This window comes from Siniperca chuatsi, linkage group LG13, assembly GCF_020085105.1.
Source record: "Siniperca chuatsi isolate FFG_IHB_CAS linkage group LG13, ASM2008510v1, whole genome shotgun sequence".
Taxonomy (NCBI): domain Eukaryota; kingdom Metazoa; phylum Chordata; class Actinopteri; order Centrarchiformes; family Sinipercidae; genus Siniperca; species Siniperca chuatsi.
In genome coordinates this window covers 13,679,490-13,699,938 of record NC_058054.1, presented here as the reverse complement: position 1 = coordinate 13,699,938, position 20,449 = coordinate 13,679,490, and the positions used below count along the sequence as shown (strand labels likewise).

Genomic DNA, 20,449 nt, shown 5'->3' with positions numbered 1-20,449 from the left:
AACAATTTGAGCTGGCTATTTCCCCAAATCATTAGCATGAGTTTGTCCCAGAACATCCTCCATTAAAAATAACTTCTTCCTTTTAGATCAGACAGAGCAGTCGTGAGCATGCATGTCAAAGGTTACTGACAGAAAAGTCAAAGCTCTTTATGATGCATTAACCAAGACTATGACAGAATCATGTGATCTGTCTCTCTCTGTGTCTGTTCTCTCTCTCTCTGTATGTCTACTTATCTCACTCTGCGAAGCTACTCTCACACACACCCATGACATGTATAGGCCTGCCACCTCTGATTCAGACATGGAAAGTGAACAACAACTCCACTTCAGATGAGTCTAGAGACATTTGCTCTTTACTGTAAGGCTATCGTACGGACCTCTCAAAGTAAACATCCTGCCTCTCAACAACATTTAATAGTTGCTTTCAGGAAATTAAAGGCGTGAGATGAAAGACATTAAGCTCATCCATACGGACGCAAGTGCACATGCACACACTTAACCTGGCAATCATTTTTGTAGAGAGAAACTTTGAACCACAATTCTTTCACCAAGGTATATAGTATGCATACATTTGTCACTGCAATAACATTGCTAAACTGATATTTGCCATAAATAAATACTTCAGGGGGGGAAAAAAGCAATTTATGTCTTAGCCAAATAGCTGATGTGGATGCATGATATAACCTGCGTAAATAAAAAGCGAGCTCTGGCACACTGCCCCAGAACACAATCACCTCGTCTCAAGCTGAAATTCTCACACAAACACCCAGCGCAGCCAGTTAGCATGACTCAGCAAGCTGATGTGCAGTGTTTGTTTGTATGTGAGGTGGTAGTAGGTGATGGTCAGCAGTGGGGTGGGGTGTGTGTGTTCACTGTAAAAACACAATAGTGAGCAGGACGATGATGCTGAGCTATAGGCACTATGAGCCTTACCTGTTGTTGTGATGCTAAAAAGGCTAACACACACTGATGGAGCACTGGGGTATAAATAGCAGCGCTGCATCAGATGACTTTCTATAGCTATCGGCTTTGCTATTCTGCTGTTATGCTTTAGAGCAAACATACTGTAGATCAATATAGTAGAAAGATGCATTAGCCTGGTTTATACATGAAAGGGCTTTGTTAACACTTCACTTTCATTTGTGGTGGTAGTGTAATTGTATCACACTGCCTCTTAGTCTGGTGCCCTTCAGAATCAGAGGTGGAAAGTTTCAACATTACTCGCAATCTTTACCACTTTTTTCTACTCATATTAGTTGCTAGTTCACATTCTCTCCCTTTGTCTGAAACCACCCTGCAACGATTCTCTTTTCCAGTTTTTTTCTGTCTCTCTGTCGCAGTTAGCGTATAAGTGTCACATCATATCAGCCATGTTGGGCCCCTGCAGTTGGCCTGACTGACTTCGACAGGCCATCCTGGCGGAACAGATTGTAGCTGTGTGCAAATTGCTCTACACCCTTAAAAAGAGGCTCACCCATATCCTGAAAACTCAATGCATTTCCTGATTTATGCTTCAGCACACAATCAGGTAATAAACAGTGGGTCAGGAAGGTGCTGTTTCCTAATTACTGCATTACCGTATTCACTAGGATGTATAAAATGGTTTGTCAGACAAAACGGAAAGATTGCAATTATCATTTTGTTATTTTCTAGATTCTAAATTTGGCATACAATGGTGCCCAGCCTTCATGATCCATGAACTAAGACTTAATTGCACATGGATTGATGGGGGGGGGGGATTAGTGTAATGTCTCCAGTGCAAATACAGCCGAAGCTGGGATTTGGATCTGACTTAACTTTGTAAGCAGAGTCAAACAAAGCACGTGGTTCATAATGTTAAATGCAAAAATGTCATATGACTGAAACAGTGTCAGGACTATAATGAATATTAGCTTTTGCTAAACTCTTAGCATGTGGCCAACGTTCATGCAAATGCAAAAAAATACCCTAAACATAATGCCTCGAAATAAAGCGATTGACTCTCTCTAGTAATGTGTTATTGAACGATTCTTGGAGCAGCTCTCATGGATTTTTGTCAATACAGAGTGGCTGCGGGGTAAATATCATGTGACAGAGGCCACACATGGTCAGAAATAAGGGCAGCAGTAAAGCAACACAAAACCTATAGAATCATAAGGACACAAGTGATAAGTAAAAACTATGAAAGAGCATTTGTGTGGAAATTAGTTTGAGTACCCAACTGAAATGGAAAACCCTGCAACAATATGCTTGTTATGCTTGTTAAATGAGGATCTGGTAGCCTGAAATATAATGACCCGTTTCTGCCTGAAGCAAGGAAATATGAAGAACTTGTGTTTGCTGTTGATGCAAATGGATCAACATGGGTTACCTAACCAGACTCCACAATCCTGATCAAAGTGTTAAACGCTGGGCTTTCATGTGTTAGGGTGAACAAGGTTACTACCTCTAGAGTTACTTTCTTATAAATCTACAGAAACTTTAAACCTAATATTTTAGATATTCTTGACAACTTCTAGCCCTCTAAGCAATTGTTCAACTGAACAGGCACCTGAATATGATTGCAGAGGGTAAGGTGTTGCATTAGCCATTCATAAGGTGACTGAATAAAGAAAAGAACACCTATAAAATTACAACAGATTGTTCGTGACCACTTGGTTTACTTTGCAATCACTGTATTGTAGTTTTGTAGACTGTGGTATGCTAGAATGGCAAATGCAAAGACTGTAAAAATAGGGTAGAGAATGGTTGAGCAAAAGAGAAAGAGAGAGTGACTGCGAAAGGATAGAATAAAAGTTAAAATACAGGAAAAAAATGAGAAGAAAATAAAGAGGATGAGATACAAGGAGAAAAACATAAATCGTTACTCACAACAAATGGACTCTCTAGACACAAATGTAGTTTATTTGGAATGCAGCCCTGCTACATCAGATATATTAAAGTATTGTTTCCTTTTTATCAATCAGAATGGTCAAATAATGCTATTTAATTCTACCTTTATACAACAGCAAGTTGCATTGTTCACTGCACCACTATGCAGAACAGATGTCAGATATATATCTTTTACGATGGTTAACATTTTTGTTCATTTTTCTCTTATCTTATTGTTTAATTTGATTCTCATCATCTCAGACTAAGTTTACAAGCTGAATACTATTCTAAATCTCACAAGATATAAGCAAACATTTGACAAAAAGCAAAAAATAGGTGTGTTATACAAGCTTGTATGGTAGATATGTAGAAAAATAATGACTCTACAAAATGAACCTCACCACCTACTATTGGGTCCCAACCAGCAGGTTGAGAACCACTGATTTATTGAACAGTAGGCTAATGTGAAAACAATGGATGCAGATGTCAAGTTAATTAAATGTGATGAGTTACCGTACTGTACAGCTTAACTCCACCCTTTTGCCTCCTTCTGCCCCACCCTCTTTACTTTGCCCTGGGAGCAGACTAAACGGTCCTTCTATTTTGGGAGTACAGCGAAGCTTTTCAAGGTATACAGCGTGGAGTAAATTAGAATGACAAGGACACTGAGGGCCCCTTCCTTCATCATCACGCTCTTGCTCTCTCCCTCTCATCTTCCCTCCACTTTTGAAACCTGGTCAAACTGGTCAATTACTGTGGCCAAAGAGGCTTTTAAGGATCCATCGCAGAGACCAGAATATGCATTAACTGCATGGCCAATTATTGGGATGCTATCAAAAAGTCCCCTCCATCCCATTCTTTGGAATTAACGCAAAAATCCCACAGAACTAATTATTTAAACCTTTACTGTGCAGAGAGAAGGTCACATCAACAGAGAGGATTCATCTCTGAGAACCTTATAGACGCTGTAGTGAAGACAAGTTACCACACCAGCACCAACCCTTTCTGCCGTTATCAGATTATTGATTAGAAATAACAAGGATTAAAATCTCAGAAAAAGACACATGCTAGTTCATCCAAATTAAAATTAAAGAGTTCACTTCAAGGAGACTGGTAGTTGTTCTGTAATAAGCATTTATCCCAACAATGGCATTCAGTTCAATAAATGCTAGGAGGTCAGTAAATAGCCTTTTGTTCACATGTGTCTGGTCATAATGAGAACAGCATCAATGGGTGGATACTACGGATTAAGAGTGGGCGATATGAGCAAAATTAATATTGCAGAAATGATCACAGCATTATCACAATACTGATATTTAAATGGTTATTTTGTCTTTTAGTGGGCCAAAATCTTTAATTTAATTTTTTTAAATATAGATATGTCAGGTGAGAATATTCAAATATTTACTCAGTCCGAATGAAGAAAACTGCTCCTTACAACTTGTAGTGCTACAAGAGCTGCTCCTACTGCCTAGACATTGGAGCCAAGTCCCAAACAAACTAATTTGGCCAACAGGTAATTTGTCAGGTTTCTATGGAATAGGCCTGCATTTTCTACAGTATACTGCTGTGCAAAAATGAAATGCAAGGATTGTATACAAACCAGCTTTCAAGGGCTTCAAGCGCTACCTGAAAGGCCTCAAGAAAAATGTCTCTGCTTCTTGAAGGGCCACGTTTATTATCAGCACCAAACACAAATATCAGGGAAAATATTCAATGTTCACAGTCAACACAGATAAGTATTCACATATCAAATGACATTTGCCAAACCTCCGCCAGGAATAGTGATTGTCCAGTAATATCTTACAACCATAACTAGGCATGGCAGGTCTGTCAAGATATGGATTTCTCAACATGCTAAAGTGGTGTGCATGGGACTCCAGTGAAAGCGATATTCTGTGTAAAATGAGTTTGGAGGGTCATGTCTTTTTTAAAACCTTTCCAAAACCAAAAACACAAGAGCAAAACTGAATGAATTTAACAGTGTGTTTGTTTGCTGTAAGGTAAGCTGCATGCCCAGCTAACTTAAAACTACCAATAGCAGTAACCTTGTGTTACCTCCAAAGCCAAGGAGCTTTGATAGCTAAATTCTTATGTTGGATTAGAGATGACCTTGGAAAATTACCCATTCAGGACCGCAACATCCACTGAGTGGGAGCCAAGATGCTGTATCAGAGTTTAGAGTAATGATAGTGGCTCTGTCCTGCTCTTTATTGGATTTGGGGAAGTTTACACTTTAGCAAGTCAAACATAACTTACCTGAAAAAGTGTTGCTTGCCAAACATATTGATTAATTCTTCTTGTCAAAGCCTTTTCTCTTGTAAAATGCTGACTTTTTGCGTGGGACCTGCTAGCTTTATCGTCAGTCTGTTAGCATCAGCTTTATCATGTGTATATTTTATAGGGTTCTCGTTTAAAACGAGTTAGCTGGAAACATTAAAAAGTCAGTTGGAGACAGAGTTTTCAACCAACTCACAGAGTTAGCATTAAGCAGCTAGCTAGATAGCTACAGGTAAAATCTGTTAGCAAAGTTGTCATTTCCGCCAACAAAATTGATAGTTGAGAAATGTGAATCCTGCTTTCGTATACTTCTGTGTGAAATCAGAGGCCCATTCTTTACTATTTTTGAGTAGTAAATCTGCCAACATTATTATTGTGAACTGCATATGTGCATATAGAGAGCTTGATAGGCGTAGCAACAATAACAAAGGGGGCTTGGCAAAGGGTCAGTTAGCACAGGACTTTTAGTTGAGAGATAAAGACTTACTGAGGACATAGAGAGAAAGGGTGATCCCTGCCAGGCAGAAGCCCTCAAAGAAGCGCAGGGTGCTGAACATGGGGGCATTGACAGAGAAGGCCACAGTCAGACCAAACACCAGCATGAACAGCACCGACATGATCAGCACTGGGTGGCGGCCAAACCTACAGAGTAAGGTAAAAGTTGTTTTTTTTTTTACTATGGACAATGTGAAAATGAATAAGACTTCATGTTAAGAGCTTTGTCAAAAATCTTACCAGTCAGCAAGGACTCCAAACACTAGGTATCCAAAGATGGATCCCACCAATAGAGAAAACTTTGCAATGTGGACTTTCCATGCTGAGTCGCACACCAGACTCCACTGTAGAGACAAATAAACACAGGCATTAGTTCCAAGAAATGTATGCTGGGTAAAAGGAGAAAGATAAATAAAAAAATTTGAGGATGAGACATTTTTATCTATTGACTATCACTCTCCACTAGGTCTGAATGATTTATGGGGAATTATTACCACTCAAAACACTGAAATGTAATAAGGGTACATTCTGTAACAGAAGGGCTTCCTGGTCTAATATAAACACTGACATGATATTCCTCCAACAATTAGCTTTCCTTTGTTAATTATTCCATTATTTTACACATAAACACTTAAAAAATGTTAATTAATTGCTTATTGTTTAACTATTAGTCTTTAGGCTCAATGATCTCCAAAACAGTACATCTCTAAACAGACTTAAAGTTTTGGAATTTCTCTAATGGAGTAATTACTTGCTTGGTTATTAGTTAATTTAGCACAAATGCAATCAGCCAAAAATGTCCTCAGTCAAAAACTATTGGATGTACATAAGCTGACATTTCTTATTTATTTATGCTTCCTCTGCTGTGTGTCAAAATTATATAAAGTATTACAGTCAACTCTGCCTCTTTTTATTTTCTTCGGTGATTGAAACTCTCCACCCCAGCAGCAGAGGAATTCTTCGAGTGCAAACAATGCAGTGTGTGCATGCTTTTGTATGAATCAAGCAGGCCCTGACACCCCCCACCCCACCCCCCAGTGGCAACAAATTCTGACAGATAGACCTTGTACAGCACAAGCAATTATAGTAGAGAGGTGCAGCAGGAAACCTAAAGCCCAGTGGAGTATTTGCGTAATTGCACTTCTTGTGCACGTGAACTGCTTATAGGAAGAAACTCAATACCCCCCAAAAATCTACCCAACCTGCAACTTTGACTATCACTGACATTATTACTTAATGATCCTAGTAGAGGAGTTGATCCAGAGAAGAACATTAGATGAATTTTGATTTATGGGTCTTTTTAGCAACATATGCCTCCCAGTTGCCTGTGCTGACACATCAGCAGGAAGGCGCAGCCAGGGGCATGGTGGCCGTAGCATGTGCATATCATATGATCAACACTGATCTCAGTTCTGCCTCGATTTTGCCTAATGTATACACCAAACCACTATCACTATAAAAGAATATCGGAACATATATTGCCATGTCACAAAAAAATCTAATTTATTTCAACCCCGTCTTGAAATACAAAGTGTAGTTTGTTCTTCCATTTTTCTCTGAGGGGCTCCAACCTCTCATAACCTCTACCATAGTGACCTCTTCAGAATGGAACGCTCCAGGATTACCCACAGCTATCCAGCCATCACATGATCTAGGCATGCCACTCATTCATGGTTTCAGTATCGATGTCAGCAGAGAAAAAGACAGAGGGAAGCAAACAAGTTCTGACTCATCTGCGATGAGGGACTGGCACAGCACAGCTGGATGACAGTTTGGTGACTGTGCAGAACAGACATCTGTGGGTGACCACAGACAGATGACCAATGTTCTAAAATACCAACATATCAGAGTCACATGCCAGAGACAAAGCAGCAACGTCACACAAGTGTTAATTGCTGTTAAAATGTGTAGCCAATGGGCAGAGCATGGTAGCCAATTTGATAGCCAAAGTATCATTAATGTATTTTATTTAAAAGCATCTGCCAATTCGCATGTGTTTTTAACCAGGTTTCTCTCCAGGCCAACACTCTGGCCAAGCTCATACGCAATCATTAACGGGCATCCACACTATAAGCTATAAGCACAAGTGGAAAAAATATGGACAGAAGTCAATGTGTAGAGTTGGGTTAGGCGCATTTAAATCTATTAGCTGACAGAAAATGCAGAACAATGACGGGCCAAAAGCAAATTAGTTAAAATCCCTGCAGTGTCTGCCGACCTCTCTCAAATGACTGGCCACCAATGATCAGTCTACACCAGTGAGTCTCATTAGCTCAGATGAAGACCTCTCAGCTACAGCTGCACATTTCTGCACTCGTTGAACTACAGAGTGGTGGGTGGGGGTTTCAATGGAGGGGGAGCAGATGAGGAAGGAGGGAGACGGAGAGGGAGGAATAAAGATTATACAATGTAGAAACAGAACATACAAAGAGATGGAGAGAAATGCAAAGAATAAGTTAAATTATGGGAAAGAATAATGGGCTAAAGAGAGAGGGCTAGAGATACTTAAAAGCAGATGTGAGGAGAAGGCAGAAAACACATGGAGAGAACTGCTGCATAGTTACTGCCTAGCAACAGACCATCACCGTGGTTATTAGACTCTTCCTGCTTCCAAGTGCAAGTTTTAGCATCACTGCTTCACTGAAGGGTTGAAATTCTATAATGTGGTGGTAGCTTAGGTGAGGGTAAAAGAGAATAACGCAGGGATTTAAAAGGAAGGTGAGAGAGAGCAAAAAGATAAATATATACTACACATACTCACTCTCCATTGCAGTTTTGTGGTAAAAAGAAGTCAAAAAGGAAACAATACACACATATCTGACATTGGTGATGTAGCCTGAGGGCCTTAAAGTCTGAGAGCATGTTTATACTATCTAGGTGTGACTCTGTCACACTACTGTAGCATCCAGATTAAACTGCACATTCAATTAAAAAAAACACTAAACATGTTTGACAAGCTGGCTGATGGCAGTTATATTTTCCTGCAGCCAACAGTGACAGATGGTGAAACAAAAAACCTTTTTCCATCAATCTGTTATTCATTGCCTCCTTTTGTTGACAGCTAAGAATCATAACTAGACATCTGTGTCACCAAATAGACTTGATATGTATCGACAACCAACCAACACAACCTGAATTCCATCACACAATCCTAAAAACAAACTTAAACCATGGCTAAGGTTCAGACACCCCACAATGTTCACCCCTCCCTGTTACAAAACAGCACTTATCAGAAACAAGCCTGCAGCACACACACCTAGAGTCTCAACAGAGTTCTATCTTTTGGTCACACCAGCGTCTTTACCCCCAGCTGACGCTGTGAGTGGCTGTCATCGTGTGCTGACTGGGTATCTGCAGTGGGGTCATCGACCTTTCGACAACAGAGACTGTTTCAAAGTGTCCCACACTGATCCGAGATCTGTGGAAGGAGCCAACCAGCTGGGTAAACAGTATGAAGGGACACAGAGCAGAGAGGCCTACATGGGTGTTCAACTATAGTATCATCTTTCAGATCTATGGGTGTGCAACCTCCAGCACAGTGATACTGGGTCTGGGTGTACCCACTAATGTGCTTTTACAACATATCTTCCTTATCACTTTCATACAATGCTCTAACCTACATTCTAAGAAAAAATAAATACAAAAATGGCACTGACATACTGTATAATTGTACCATGTTAATACTGAAGTAATGCTGAAACAATTAATCAATTAATCACTCAACTAGGGCTGTAACTAATGATTATTTTCATTATCGATTGCCCAAGAAGCCTATTATATTTCTTGATTATTTAATTCATTGTTGAGTCTATAAAATGGATATAATTTCAGTTTCCCAAAGCACAACATAACATCCTAAAATGTCTTGTTTTGTCCGGCCAACCGTCCAAAACCCCAAAATATACAGAATGTTTGGTATTTTTGCTTTAAAAATTACTTTAAATGATTAATCGATTATCAAAATAGTTTGCCGATTATTTTTCTGTTGATCCACTAATCGACAGTTTAAATGGAATATCTTTGGGTTTGTCAGACAAAATAAGCAATCTGAAGGCATTCTTTCATCATTTTCTGACATCTCATTTTCTGACATCATATGTTCTAGATTAAAATGAGCTTAAATGCATGATGGCGTCGTAGTTTTGTACCAGTCCAAACACCACTCTACGGTGAAGTAGAAGTAGTATTCAGTTTTAGATGTTAAAATCATCATCAATCCCTAAATGTTGAGTGTCTCTGATTAATATGCAAGAACCACACTTTCACAGGGGATCAGTGTAGAGGTTAATCTTTGCTTTGAAGTGGTTCTCAGGCCACTCCCCGTCTGAATGGGAGCTGAGTAGGATAGGTTTCAGAGAGACTCTATCTGTCTCTGAGTAATGATACATTCTCATTTTTAAGGCTCAGTCCAATTAAGACGGACCCTGAGGAGAGCTTAGACTCAATTAGGATGGGTCTCCACATTAACCACTTTGGATCCTTCACCTCCACCGCCTCCATCAAAGCCTTCTTTCTGTGACACCCTGAGAAAAAGGAGTGAGCAGAAATGTATTCCTGTGCTTCTGGAGGCAACACCTATGTGGCACACAGTGATAACATCTTCATATATTTGCATGTTTACCTCATGTGATACAAAGGGTTAATAGAGTAACATGGGTTTAGACTGTGTTGGTACATTTTGACAGAGACACTACCACATTTCGTAAGTGTGACACTCTGATCTGCTTTTTAAGGATCCAGTGTCACAGATAGCTGAGCCCAGTCATGTGCAATTATGCGTATGCAATCCAAACATAGGGAGAAATGCCAAGTCACCACTTCCTACTGTAGTTTCACATCCTAGATCCTGTGCTGTGGTGGGGAAAAAAAGGGGCCTTCGAAGAGTGAGGGACAGATTGTCAAAAGACACAAAGCCAACGACAAGTGGGAGAGTCAATTCTGCTTCATTTTTGGCTGCATTTTGGAATTCGTCTGCATGCCATCTGATACCATTTCTCCTGACGGTGACCTTGTCAGAATGTGGACTGCATGGGTCAGGGAAGACGAGCACAGTCAGACACTTTAACCGACTGCTCAGGCCTGTCACTGATCTGCAGTGGTGGTAGTGTCAACATGACATTCTCCGTATGCGTGCAAAGGCAACACAAATATTAGAATCTACAAGTTATGACACCAGCATGAGAGGAGGGCCTGCAAGTGTTTTAGTACTAAAGCCTTCATGTCGGAAACTTCTCTTTGTGTTTTACCCATGAGAGAACTGAGCATTTTTTGATTGTTAGTAATATGGATCGGCCCAATTCTCCTAAGATATGACTTCATATTCAGCTCCAGTTTAAGAGTATTCTGAACGCCTCCATAGATAAAAACAGTTTATCAGCCTGGCCTTAGTTCATGCAACCCCACCCCCCAAATTACCCTGTGGACAGTAAGTGAAATCAAGACTTAAACTGCACCCCTGGCTCATGACTGAATTAAAATGCCACAGCTGCATTTTATTTGCTTCATTTAAATGGGGACATTATCAGTGATAAGCAGATGGGCTGTTGGCATCACAGTGGCCACAACCCCCTCCTATAGCACAGAGAGGTTTCAAAGCCCTACTTCAGATCTAACGCTTCCTGCCTTTTGAGTATGGCATGCATGCCAAACTCTTCAGAGGTGAAGATGCTGCAGGTTAAAATGCCAGTTATTGTGCTCTGCAAGGGTGTGTGAGGTCATCAGAGTGTGTATCAACATTTTAGACTTTTTCTAAGCAAAACCGAACGTTGAACATTGATGTCTACTGATTCATTCGGTTTCTTAACTACTCTGTGATAAGAATCTTTTCCCTAAAGATTTACATCATGCTATCCCATCAATATGTATGTCAAGTTAACTCAGAGCCCTGTGGATCAAAGCTTCATGCTTTTCTTCTCACACAAAAATAAAACTTGATATCTTGGGCTGATAGGCGTAATGAGAGACCAGCTCTGATGACTGCAGGCCTATGCTGTCTCCTCAGCCTGGCGTGTACAGATAGGAATATCACAACATTACCGTGATGTGATAGGAGGTAAAGTCATCACCTTTGGGAGTCACAGTACTGACGGTGCTCAGAATGAAAGCTATAAGAATATCTCACTGGTGTTTGTTTAGGGCAGTGATAGAGCAGGTGATGTTTGACTAGGGATGGGGTTGCATTATTCTAGAGAGAGCAAAAATGACCTTTGCTCCAAATCAAAAGGCTCCATGTCTATTATGTCCATTACTACAACCGGCAGATTCCACCAGCCCTGGCAGTTTTGCCCAATGTGCCAATGGTGGTGTCTCTGCTATAGGTCACATTGGTGTGTAGAGTCAGCTGTTGCGATGACTCACTGTCAGCACGATGCAGGCTCTTAACTATACAATCCTACAACGTTTAAGTCCAATGTGAGCCGATTCGTGGCTCTGTAGGATCTCTAACGTTACAGAATATAAATGACTCAGTGCTAGACGGCCCACTATGGAGAAATGCACGCCTCGGATGCAATAATGGAGGCATAACCACAACCACTATCCAGCAGCTGTCAAAGAACACGATTTGGGCACAATTTTATATTAACATGACTATATTGCTGCTTGAAAAGTGATATATTTTTAACGATGGATGTAGTGTTGAAAGGTAGCAGGATTCCTCCCTCTCACTAACGTAAATCGATCCTAAAAGGATTAGAGCGGATCACAGACGCATAACACAAGATGATGCAAAGGATGCCCATCCTCAAGATGGACAGCTTACCTTGGTAACCACATTCTGCACAAGTCCAGTGTGCAGCTCGAATGTCCATTCACTGCACCTACACTGCATGTTGGTCGTGTCATTGTGGGTGCTGTAACTTCCATTGGCATGAATATAAGCTGGCCGCGCGCTTATGTTTTTTGGACTGTCTAACAACGAGGAATGACTTGTAGTCTGATTTATCAGGTTTGCCAAAGGCTGGACACATGTACTGTTCGGCTGGGCAAGGAGGAAATTATCAGAGTACTGGCTGAATCCAATAAATAACGCCGGAATCCATGTCAGCACGATCAGCTGTTTCTGGTACTTCCCAAATCCCCCGAGAAATGGCAGAACAGAACCGTCGATGCGTGTCAGCAGCCCCGGCAACGTGGTTTCAGGGGACACGAAGCCGTTCTCCGGTTGATGGTCCACCGTGTCGAGCTGCACCACGGCCATCGCGGTGTCGCCGATAGATGCCTCCGTTGTGTAGCGAAGCCGGGGTTGCAGTGCTACCCCCTGTCGACTCCACAATGCGTCAATGCCCCCAGCTCCGGCGGTGAAAGCCGTGCGCAGTCAATCACAGGAATGGAAATAAGACGCACCTCTTTATTATCAGGAAGCACTTACCTCCGCCTGCCACAAAACCCGTGCGGAACTCGGGTTCCGAAACAAAGGCGGATTACAGTGAATTAATGACGAGGGAAACTATGTCATGATCTTTTCCGTCGTCTGGTTCATTGGGATCTCTGTCGGTCAGCTGTGGTAGCAGAGCACTGAGAAGTGCTTCCTGGGGGAGCCACAGGTAACACACCTGCCCATAAAAGCTGTGTGCTGTCGACTCTACCCCAACATGGCCACCTGTAACCACTTTGAAAGGAAAGCGCTCATTTTCTTTGCAGCAGTAGAGCAAGTCAACTAGCCTACTGAAAAAGAACAGTATTATTGCTCCTTATAATAGCCTATTTTATAATTTTCAGCAAAAATACACCAGCACTTGTGTTTGTATATTTTTTATAAATGAACAGACTGTTAAATCTGTTGCATAATTTTAGCAAATAATGGTATGTGTATATTATTTAATGACAGAATACAAATCAAATAAGAAATTGAAATTACGCATTTTTTTCAAGGAAGTCACAAGAGCCAGTTATTTGGACCCTGGGCTTCCAGAAATTCCAACTGAAATTGTCCCAAATATTATAGATAAATAAGTAATGAATAAATATACATACATGCATACATAAATACAGAGATTTTAAATGCACAGTACAGATGTCAACAGGCGGTAGGAGCAGGAAGAACTAGCTCTGTCCCCGCCCATTTCTGTAGCAAACAACAAAAACATGCCACTTCTATTTTAGATGCCAGCAAAGGTGAATAAAAAAAGATTATTATTCTTTGTATAACTTGTAATAACTTTTAATTTGTGAGCAAAAATCTCTAATAGCCTACAGGGTAAAATGAGCTTTTGTCGGTTGTACAGGGACAATAGTGTATGAACAGTGTGTGGAAGCAGCATTCAAAGGGGTTTAGTCTTGACAATATTTGAGTCTGTGTGATTGAGAGAGAAAATCAAATCAAGAATTTGTCTTGTCATAGATTGTAGGCTTCATTATGTTCTATTTTATTGGTAGTCGTAGGTTTTAGCTTTTTTTGGTGATTTACATCGCGCTTTGATGAGTGTCAGAGTCAGCATTTTGTAGTCATTCCTACTTTCTTGTGATTTTTTACATTTGTGTTAACTAAATCTCACTGAGGTTTTAACACAATTTTGGTCAGCCCCATACAATTCTTTACATATCAATATCTAATACAGCATAAAGGGTTTGTAACTAAAGATATTACTCACTTTGTTCAAGGTTACTGAATCTCTATGAATGCATTTATAGATCAATAATTAAAAATAACTTTTAAGTTGCCTGGTGGTGAGAAATTGAATCAGTTTCTCACTTCATAATAAGCCAACAGGTCTGCAGTTCTAAATATTAGTAAGTCATTAATAATGAGGTTCTTCTGCTATAATTATAATTTATCAAGTCTGGAATTGTAAATGTTAATTAGTAGTTAATAAGTGGATTTTGTTCCAGATGGTCTTCAGCTCTTTCCAGCAGGTAAGTGGTTGAACTGAACATTGAGGGGTCTTGCTGATGAATTGAAGAACTAAAAAGTCAAGAGCAAGTTATGCTGGAGGAGGATAAACACCGGCCATTTTTTCACAGCCTGGCAACCCCAAACGTTTCCTTATTAATGTCTAATTGCTAAAATATGCAGCATTAATACAGTATTTATTACCAATCAATAAAGCCCCAACATATAAACCCTTTATAAAGTATGCCCAGTTAGAATGTGGGTCCATTCTTTATAGCTACACATCTCGTGCTGTCTTACACATTTTAATCAACAAAATCGATTTGATCAGTATCAGTTAAGATTATGAATTATTTTAATATCTCATGCTCACATTTTACTGAAATTCCACCACTCGTTTTGTAACACATATAATTCATGCATTATTGTGAATTTAATAAAAGCATATGGTCGCAAAACTAAACTTTACACCAAATCATAGTCAACCATTAATTTACTTTTTTTAATGATCACTCAGATTTGACCTGAACACAGACGTCTTGAATTATGAACATGATTATTTTGTGTTACTCATTGTGAAGGATTTAAGGAAGCCTCATGGGAACTGGATAAACTGAACAGTATTTATGATAACAAAGAGTTCAAAATTGGTCAGGTTTGATTTACACCCACTAGCTTGATAGCCTATATTTATCTGACCATGTGATGGAAGACTCCTGCCTTATCTGCAGAACACTGTATTTAGCAATGCTCCACCCTCCTGGCCATAATGTGTTAGTACATACTATCTTTATTGACTCAAGGTGTTGAATCATGCACATTTATTTTTTATTAGTTTCTCAAAGATCTGCAAGTGAAGACATGATTGATTTTGTTTGTTTTTGACAATTTGAGACCGTGATTCTTCTTCTTTTTAAATGATTATTATGAACAAAATAGCCTACAATTGTGACACATTACATTGGAGCAGACACTGATGTGAACCCAGCTTATTTCACATTTGACATACAGTACATTTTAAGAATCAACACACAGCTCTTAGGTATTACTGCATGCATAGCTAGCATGACAGATCCTGAGTGGCAGGATGACTGGCCCCTGAATATAGCCTGCAGTGTGTCTTCTTGTGTCTTGTTACACACTGATGACCCCTGCAGGCAGACTGGAGCAACAGCACTGCTTTCTTGTCATTGCAGCATTTGCAGCCTATTTTTTATTTTTTTTTAATCTGGCAACAATCATGCAACATAAACAGTTTTGTATTTTTAAATTTGTGGGTTTAAAATTCTCACAAAATTCTTTCAATGTGCTGTGCAACAGCTAATGAATGAATTATAAATGTCTTGTAAAATGAAAAGTCCTCCACTTTTCTTCTTTTCCCTGCTTCTCTATTGTTTAAAGAGGTAATAAAAAAAAACATTAATGACCGGACATATTTTATCTACATCCTTTACAAGTCTGTCACCCAGACAATGTTTTCTATTGTAGAGTGTGCAGAACATATCGCATGGCTGTGCGCCAACAGAAACCAGTCGACCGTTGTATCGTCATACTATCTCACTGTGCTGTTTGTAATCATTCAAACATGCTCGTTACCATCCCAGGCAGCTAATTCAGGTGTGTCCAGGACCCGCCCCAGGCAATGATGTGAGTCAGCTCAAGTGTGTGTGTGTGTGTGTGTGTGTGTGTGTGTGTGTGTGTGTGTGTGTGTGTGTGTGTAGAGTTGGTCTATCTGTCTGGTTACACATGAGTTGTGAAACAGAAAAAAAACAGAGGTGTGCCTGAGCTTTCACTCTGCAGTGAGTAATTCAAACTGTTCTGCTGTTAAGACACATGAACTTTTCCTTTTCACAGTCAGATAACAGTGTAACAGATTTACAGATTTAACAACAACACAACCTTCCACAAAAGAACAAATTCGTATAATATAGTTTCAGTGCACTTTGGTTTCAAAGTCCAACAGACAGACTAGTGCAATGTTGTGTGATTTATTACTGTGGGGTTATGGCAACTTAGATAGGTAAGCAAAACCATAAATTCATGGGCAGTGTACACAGTGTATGGACTGTGCACGACCACACAAAGATACACCCATGCTAATGCACAAATACTGTAAAGAGCCTTCAGTTAATTTTCTTGCAAATAAGCAAATATTGCAGAAGAAAAGAAGTCTAACACAAAAGTTGTTGTTTTTGTTAGTCAAAATCATGGCCTCTGATGTTGTAGATTTTTTTTCACAATTGAGGACTGAGGTCATGTCCTCTGTAATATTCTGGGGAATTTGGGAGGGTTTAGTGACTTGAGGAGTTGGCATTCTACCATACACACATATTCCTCCATATAAAGTGGGGCAAAAAAGTATTTCGTCAGCCACCAATTGTGCAAGTTCTCCCACTTAAAAAGATGAGAGAGGCCTGTAATTTTCATCATAGGTACACTTCAACTATGAGAGTCAGAATGGGGGGAAAGAATCCAGGAAATCACATAGGTTGTAGGATTTTTAATGAATTAATTGGTAAATTCCTCAGTAAAATAAGTATTTGGTCACCTACAAACAAGCAAGATTTCTGGCTCTCACAGACTTATAACTTCTTCTTTAAGAGGCTCCTCTGTCCTCCACTCGTTACCTGTATTAATGGCACCTGTTTGAACTCCTTATCAGTATAAAAGACACCTGTCCACAACCATCACACTCCAAACTCCACTATGGCCAAGACCAAAGAGCTGTCAAAGGACACAGAAACAAAATGGTAGACCTGCACCAGGCTGGGAAGACTGAATCTGCAATAGGTAAGCAGATTGGTGTGAAGAAATCAACTGTGGGAGCAAGTATTGGAAGACATACAAGACCACTGATAATCTCCTTCGATCTGGGGCTCCACGCAAGATCTCACCCCGTGGGGTCAAAATGATCACAAGAACGGTGAGCAAAAATCCCAGAACCACACGGGGGGACCTAGTGTATGACCTGCAGAGAGCTAGGCCGAAGTAACAAAGGCTACCATCAGTAACACACTATGCCGCCAGGGACTCAAATCCTGCAGTGCCAGACGTGTCCCCCTGCTTAAGCCAGTACATGTCCAGGCCCGTCTGAAGTTTGCTAGCGAGCATTTGGATGATCCAGAAGAGAGACTGTCAGATAAAACCAAAATAGAACTTTTTGGTAAAAACTCAACTTTTTGTTTGGAGGAGAAAGAATGCTGAGTTGCATCCAAAGAACACCATACCTACTGTGAAGCATGGGGGTGGAAACATCATGCTTTGGGGCTGTTTTTCTGCAAAGGGACCAGGGTGACAGATCCATGTAAAGGAAAGAATGAATGGGGCCATGTATCGTGAGATTTGTAGTGAAAACCTCCTTCCATCAGCAAGGGCAATAAAGATGAAATGTAGCTGGGTCTTTCAGCATGACAATGATCCCAAACACACCGCCCGGGCAACGAAGGAGTGGCTTCGTAAGAAGCATTTCAAGGTCCTGGAGTGGCCTAGCTAGTCTCCAGATCTCAACTCCATAGAAAATCTTTAGAGGGAGTTGAAAGTCTGTGTTGCCCCAAAACATCACTGCTCTAGAGGAGATCTGCATGGAGGAATGGGCCAAAATGCCAGCAACAGTGTGTGAAGACTTACAGAAAATGTTTGAGTTATTGCCAACAGAGGTATAACAAAGTATTGAGATTAACTTTTGTTATTGACAAGTTATTTTCCACCATGATTTGCAAATAAATTCTTTAAAAATCAGACAATGTGATTTTTCTGGATTCTTTCCCCCCATTCTGACTTTGATAGTTGAAGTGTACCTATGATGAAAATTACAGGCCTCATCTTAAGTGGATGAAATTGCACAGTTGGTGGCTGACTAAATACTTTTTTGCCCCACTGTATGGAAGGCTGATCCTGATACTTTATATGCTAATTATTTCACGTATGTCAGGGAATAAATCATTGAAGAAATGTCTTTCAGTGTTCTATGAAGCAGTGGAAAGTCTGAGGAACAATCTGTATGTTAACAAGCTGCTGGGGAAACTCAGATCAGGACACAATAAGTGAGATGATGTCAATTGCTTATAAACCAGCTGTCAGATTATTTTTTTTATTTTTTTTCCAGTTTACTCAGTGACTGATGTCAGCGCCAGTGTCTGTAAATGATATCATGCGTCTACAAGTGTCAGCAAGTCTCGCAGTCATTATGAATCACTAATTCGTGAGAGTTAACCTGCCGCTGCCCTTGCATTGTTTTTGATTAATCACGTTTCACTTCCATTAAGCCAGACAGCTTGGTGTGTTTAAGGTTTAGATTTATATTCCAGATGTCAGTTTGGTAACACATACATGAGTGGCAAACTCACCTTTGCAACAAACCTCCTGTTTGCAACCAGGACATGTAGCAGTGACCCACACTAGACTTCAGTGCAGACAGCAAACATTCAGTTAAATATTTACTCCCAAGTTAAAGAGACAGTCAGCAAATCGTATACTTTCTCGTCATAATGCCCTGTGTACATCTGAACGGATAGTGAAGACAGTATAGGTCAAAGAAACACAGAGAATAAAAGAGGATCAGTCAGAGGGTGGCTCCAGTGCATGTCACACAAGTTTCACTAAATCTGGCAAGATGAGCCTTCCCTGCAGTATTTGCCACACCTTGCTGTGACTGAATCTCAAAGAAAGATTATCTTGCAAAAAATGTACTTGCAAACTCAAGCAGACTAAACACAAACCCCCCCCCAAAAAACCCTGCACAACAATCTCAGAAAATAACTTTAAGTCGGTTGTGTGTCTGAGGTTTAATAAGGCCAAACCCTTTCTGTTGGAGAGCTTAAAATTAGCGGCCTGGTTCCATTTAACCTTCGCACTATCTCAGCAAGATTAACTGTCCTACTGTTCAGTCTGTCTCTTTTGGCACGAGAGCTGTGACTGAAGTTTGGAAGATTGTACATGTTCAGTCTTGCTGTCTCTTTTGTTTGGAAAAAAAGCAAACACGTAAAGCAAACCCACCTGAGCCTAGTGGGGAAGAAATGTAAGGTGTGTCTTTAGGTGGGTGTGTTTGCCTTGTGAGGCTGACCTTTCAAGAAATTGTCATTATAAATAAGACTGTCATCGTATGTTTGAAAGTTACTGTATGAGGTATTCAGCATGGACAAGTCATGTCAAGATTTTCAAATACATTAAATAAATCTGAATATGAAAAAGGAAATGGCAATAATGCTTAAATGGTTTGCAAATTCCAGTTTAGGGCGTTGATTTCTTAAAGTCGTCAGTTCAGTTTTCACCCTTGACCATGCCTCTCTCTCCTCCTATCTCTCTCTTTCTCTCTGTCCTCACACTAATATGTGGTGTAGTGTAGTTAGTAGTTGTGTGTGTTCAGTGGCTATAGCTCAGGGCTAAAACACCAGAGGGCACAATATGTCGTCAGCAAAGTCAACTGTTGTTTTCTTCGTCAGTCATAAAGGCTGTAAGACTTTATTATGAGCTAGTTCATTAAGAGCAAAGCATTTCAGACACTGCATTGTCATTTTTGTGGATATATCTTTTCCTCACTTGGATCATCTGTCTTTTCCACTTGTCTCATTTAACATATCTGCACACTCAAATAAAAGCACACTCTGGTTAATTGTTTACTCTTCAGACTTTTCTCCAACTTCTTTTTTACCCACACACTGTTTGATACACTGTCTTACACTGACGCTAGGTATGTGTGGCCCTCCCTACTCTGTCTCCTTGTCTTTCTCACTCCCTTTCACTTTTCAAAGCTCTGACACGCCTACCTGTGGTGTGCGGTGTGTGCAGAAAAAAGGAGAGATAGTAGAGAAGTAAAGACAGTGAGAGTAACAAAATGGAGATATAAAAAAATATACTTGGTGTCACTTGGTTGTCAGCTTCAAGCAGCTACGCAAAACACTGAACTCTCAGATGGTCTCCTTTTGACCTCAAGAATGTTGAACCCCAGGTTGACAAATTCTTTGTGCAACCACTCACTCCACTGGGGATTAAATG

At 40.2% G+C, this 20,449-nt stretch overlaps 1 protein-coding gene across 1 annotated transcript in view; it reads right to left on the bottom strand.

Annotated features, from left to right (window-relative positions):
* Window positions 1-15,875, bottom strand: part of slc22a23 (solute carrier family 22 member 23) — a 36,593-nt gene extending 20,718 nt beyond the window's left edge. The window contains exons 1-3 of the mRNA XM_044220641.1: window positions 12,386-15,875; window positions 5,866-5,969; window positions 5,618-5,772 (exon numbers count right to left, since the gene is read on the bottom strand). Coding sequence (XP_044076576.1) covers window positions 5,618-5,772; window positions 5,866-5,969; window positions 12,386-12,823 — 697 coding nt within the window. The 5' untranslated portion in view covers window positions 12,824-15,875. The remainder of the gene's footprint in view (window positions 1-5,617; window positions 5,773-5,865; window positions 5,970-12,385) is intronic.
* Between the last annotated feature and the right edge of the window lie 4,574 nt (window positions 15,876-20,449).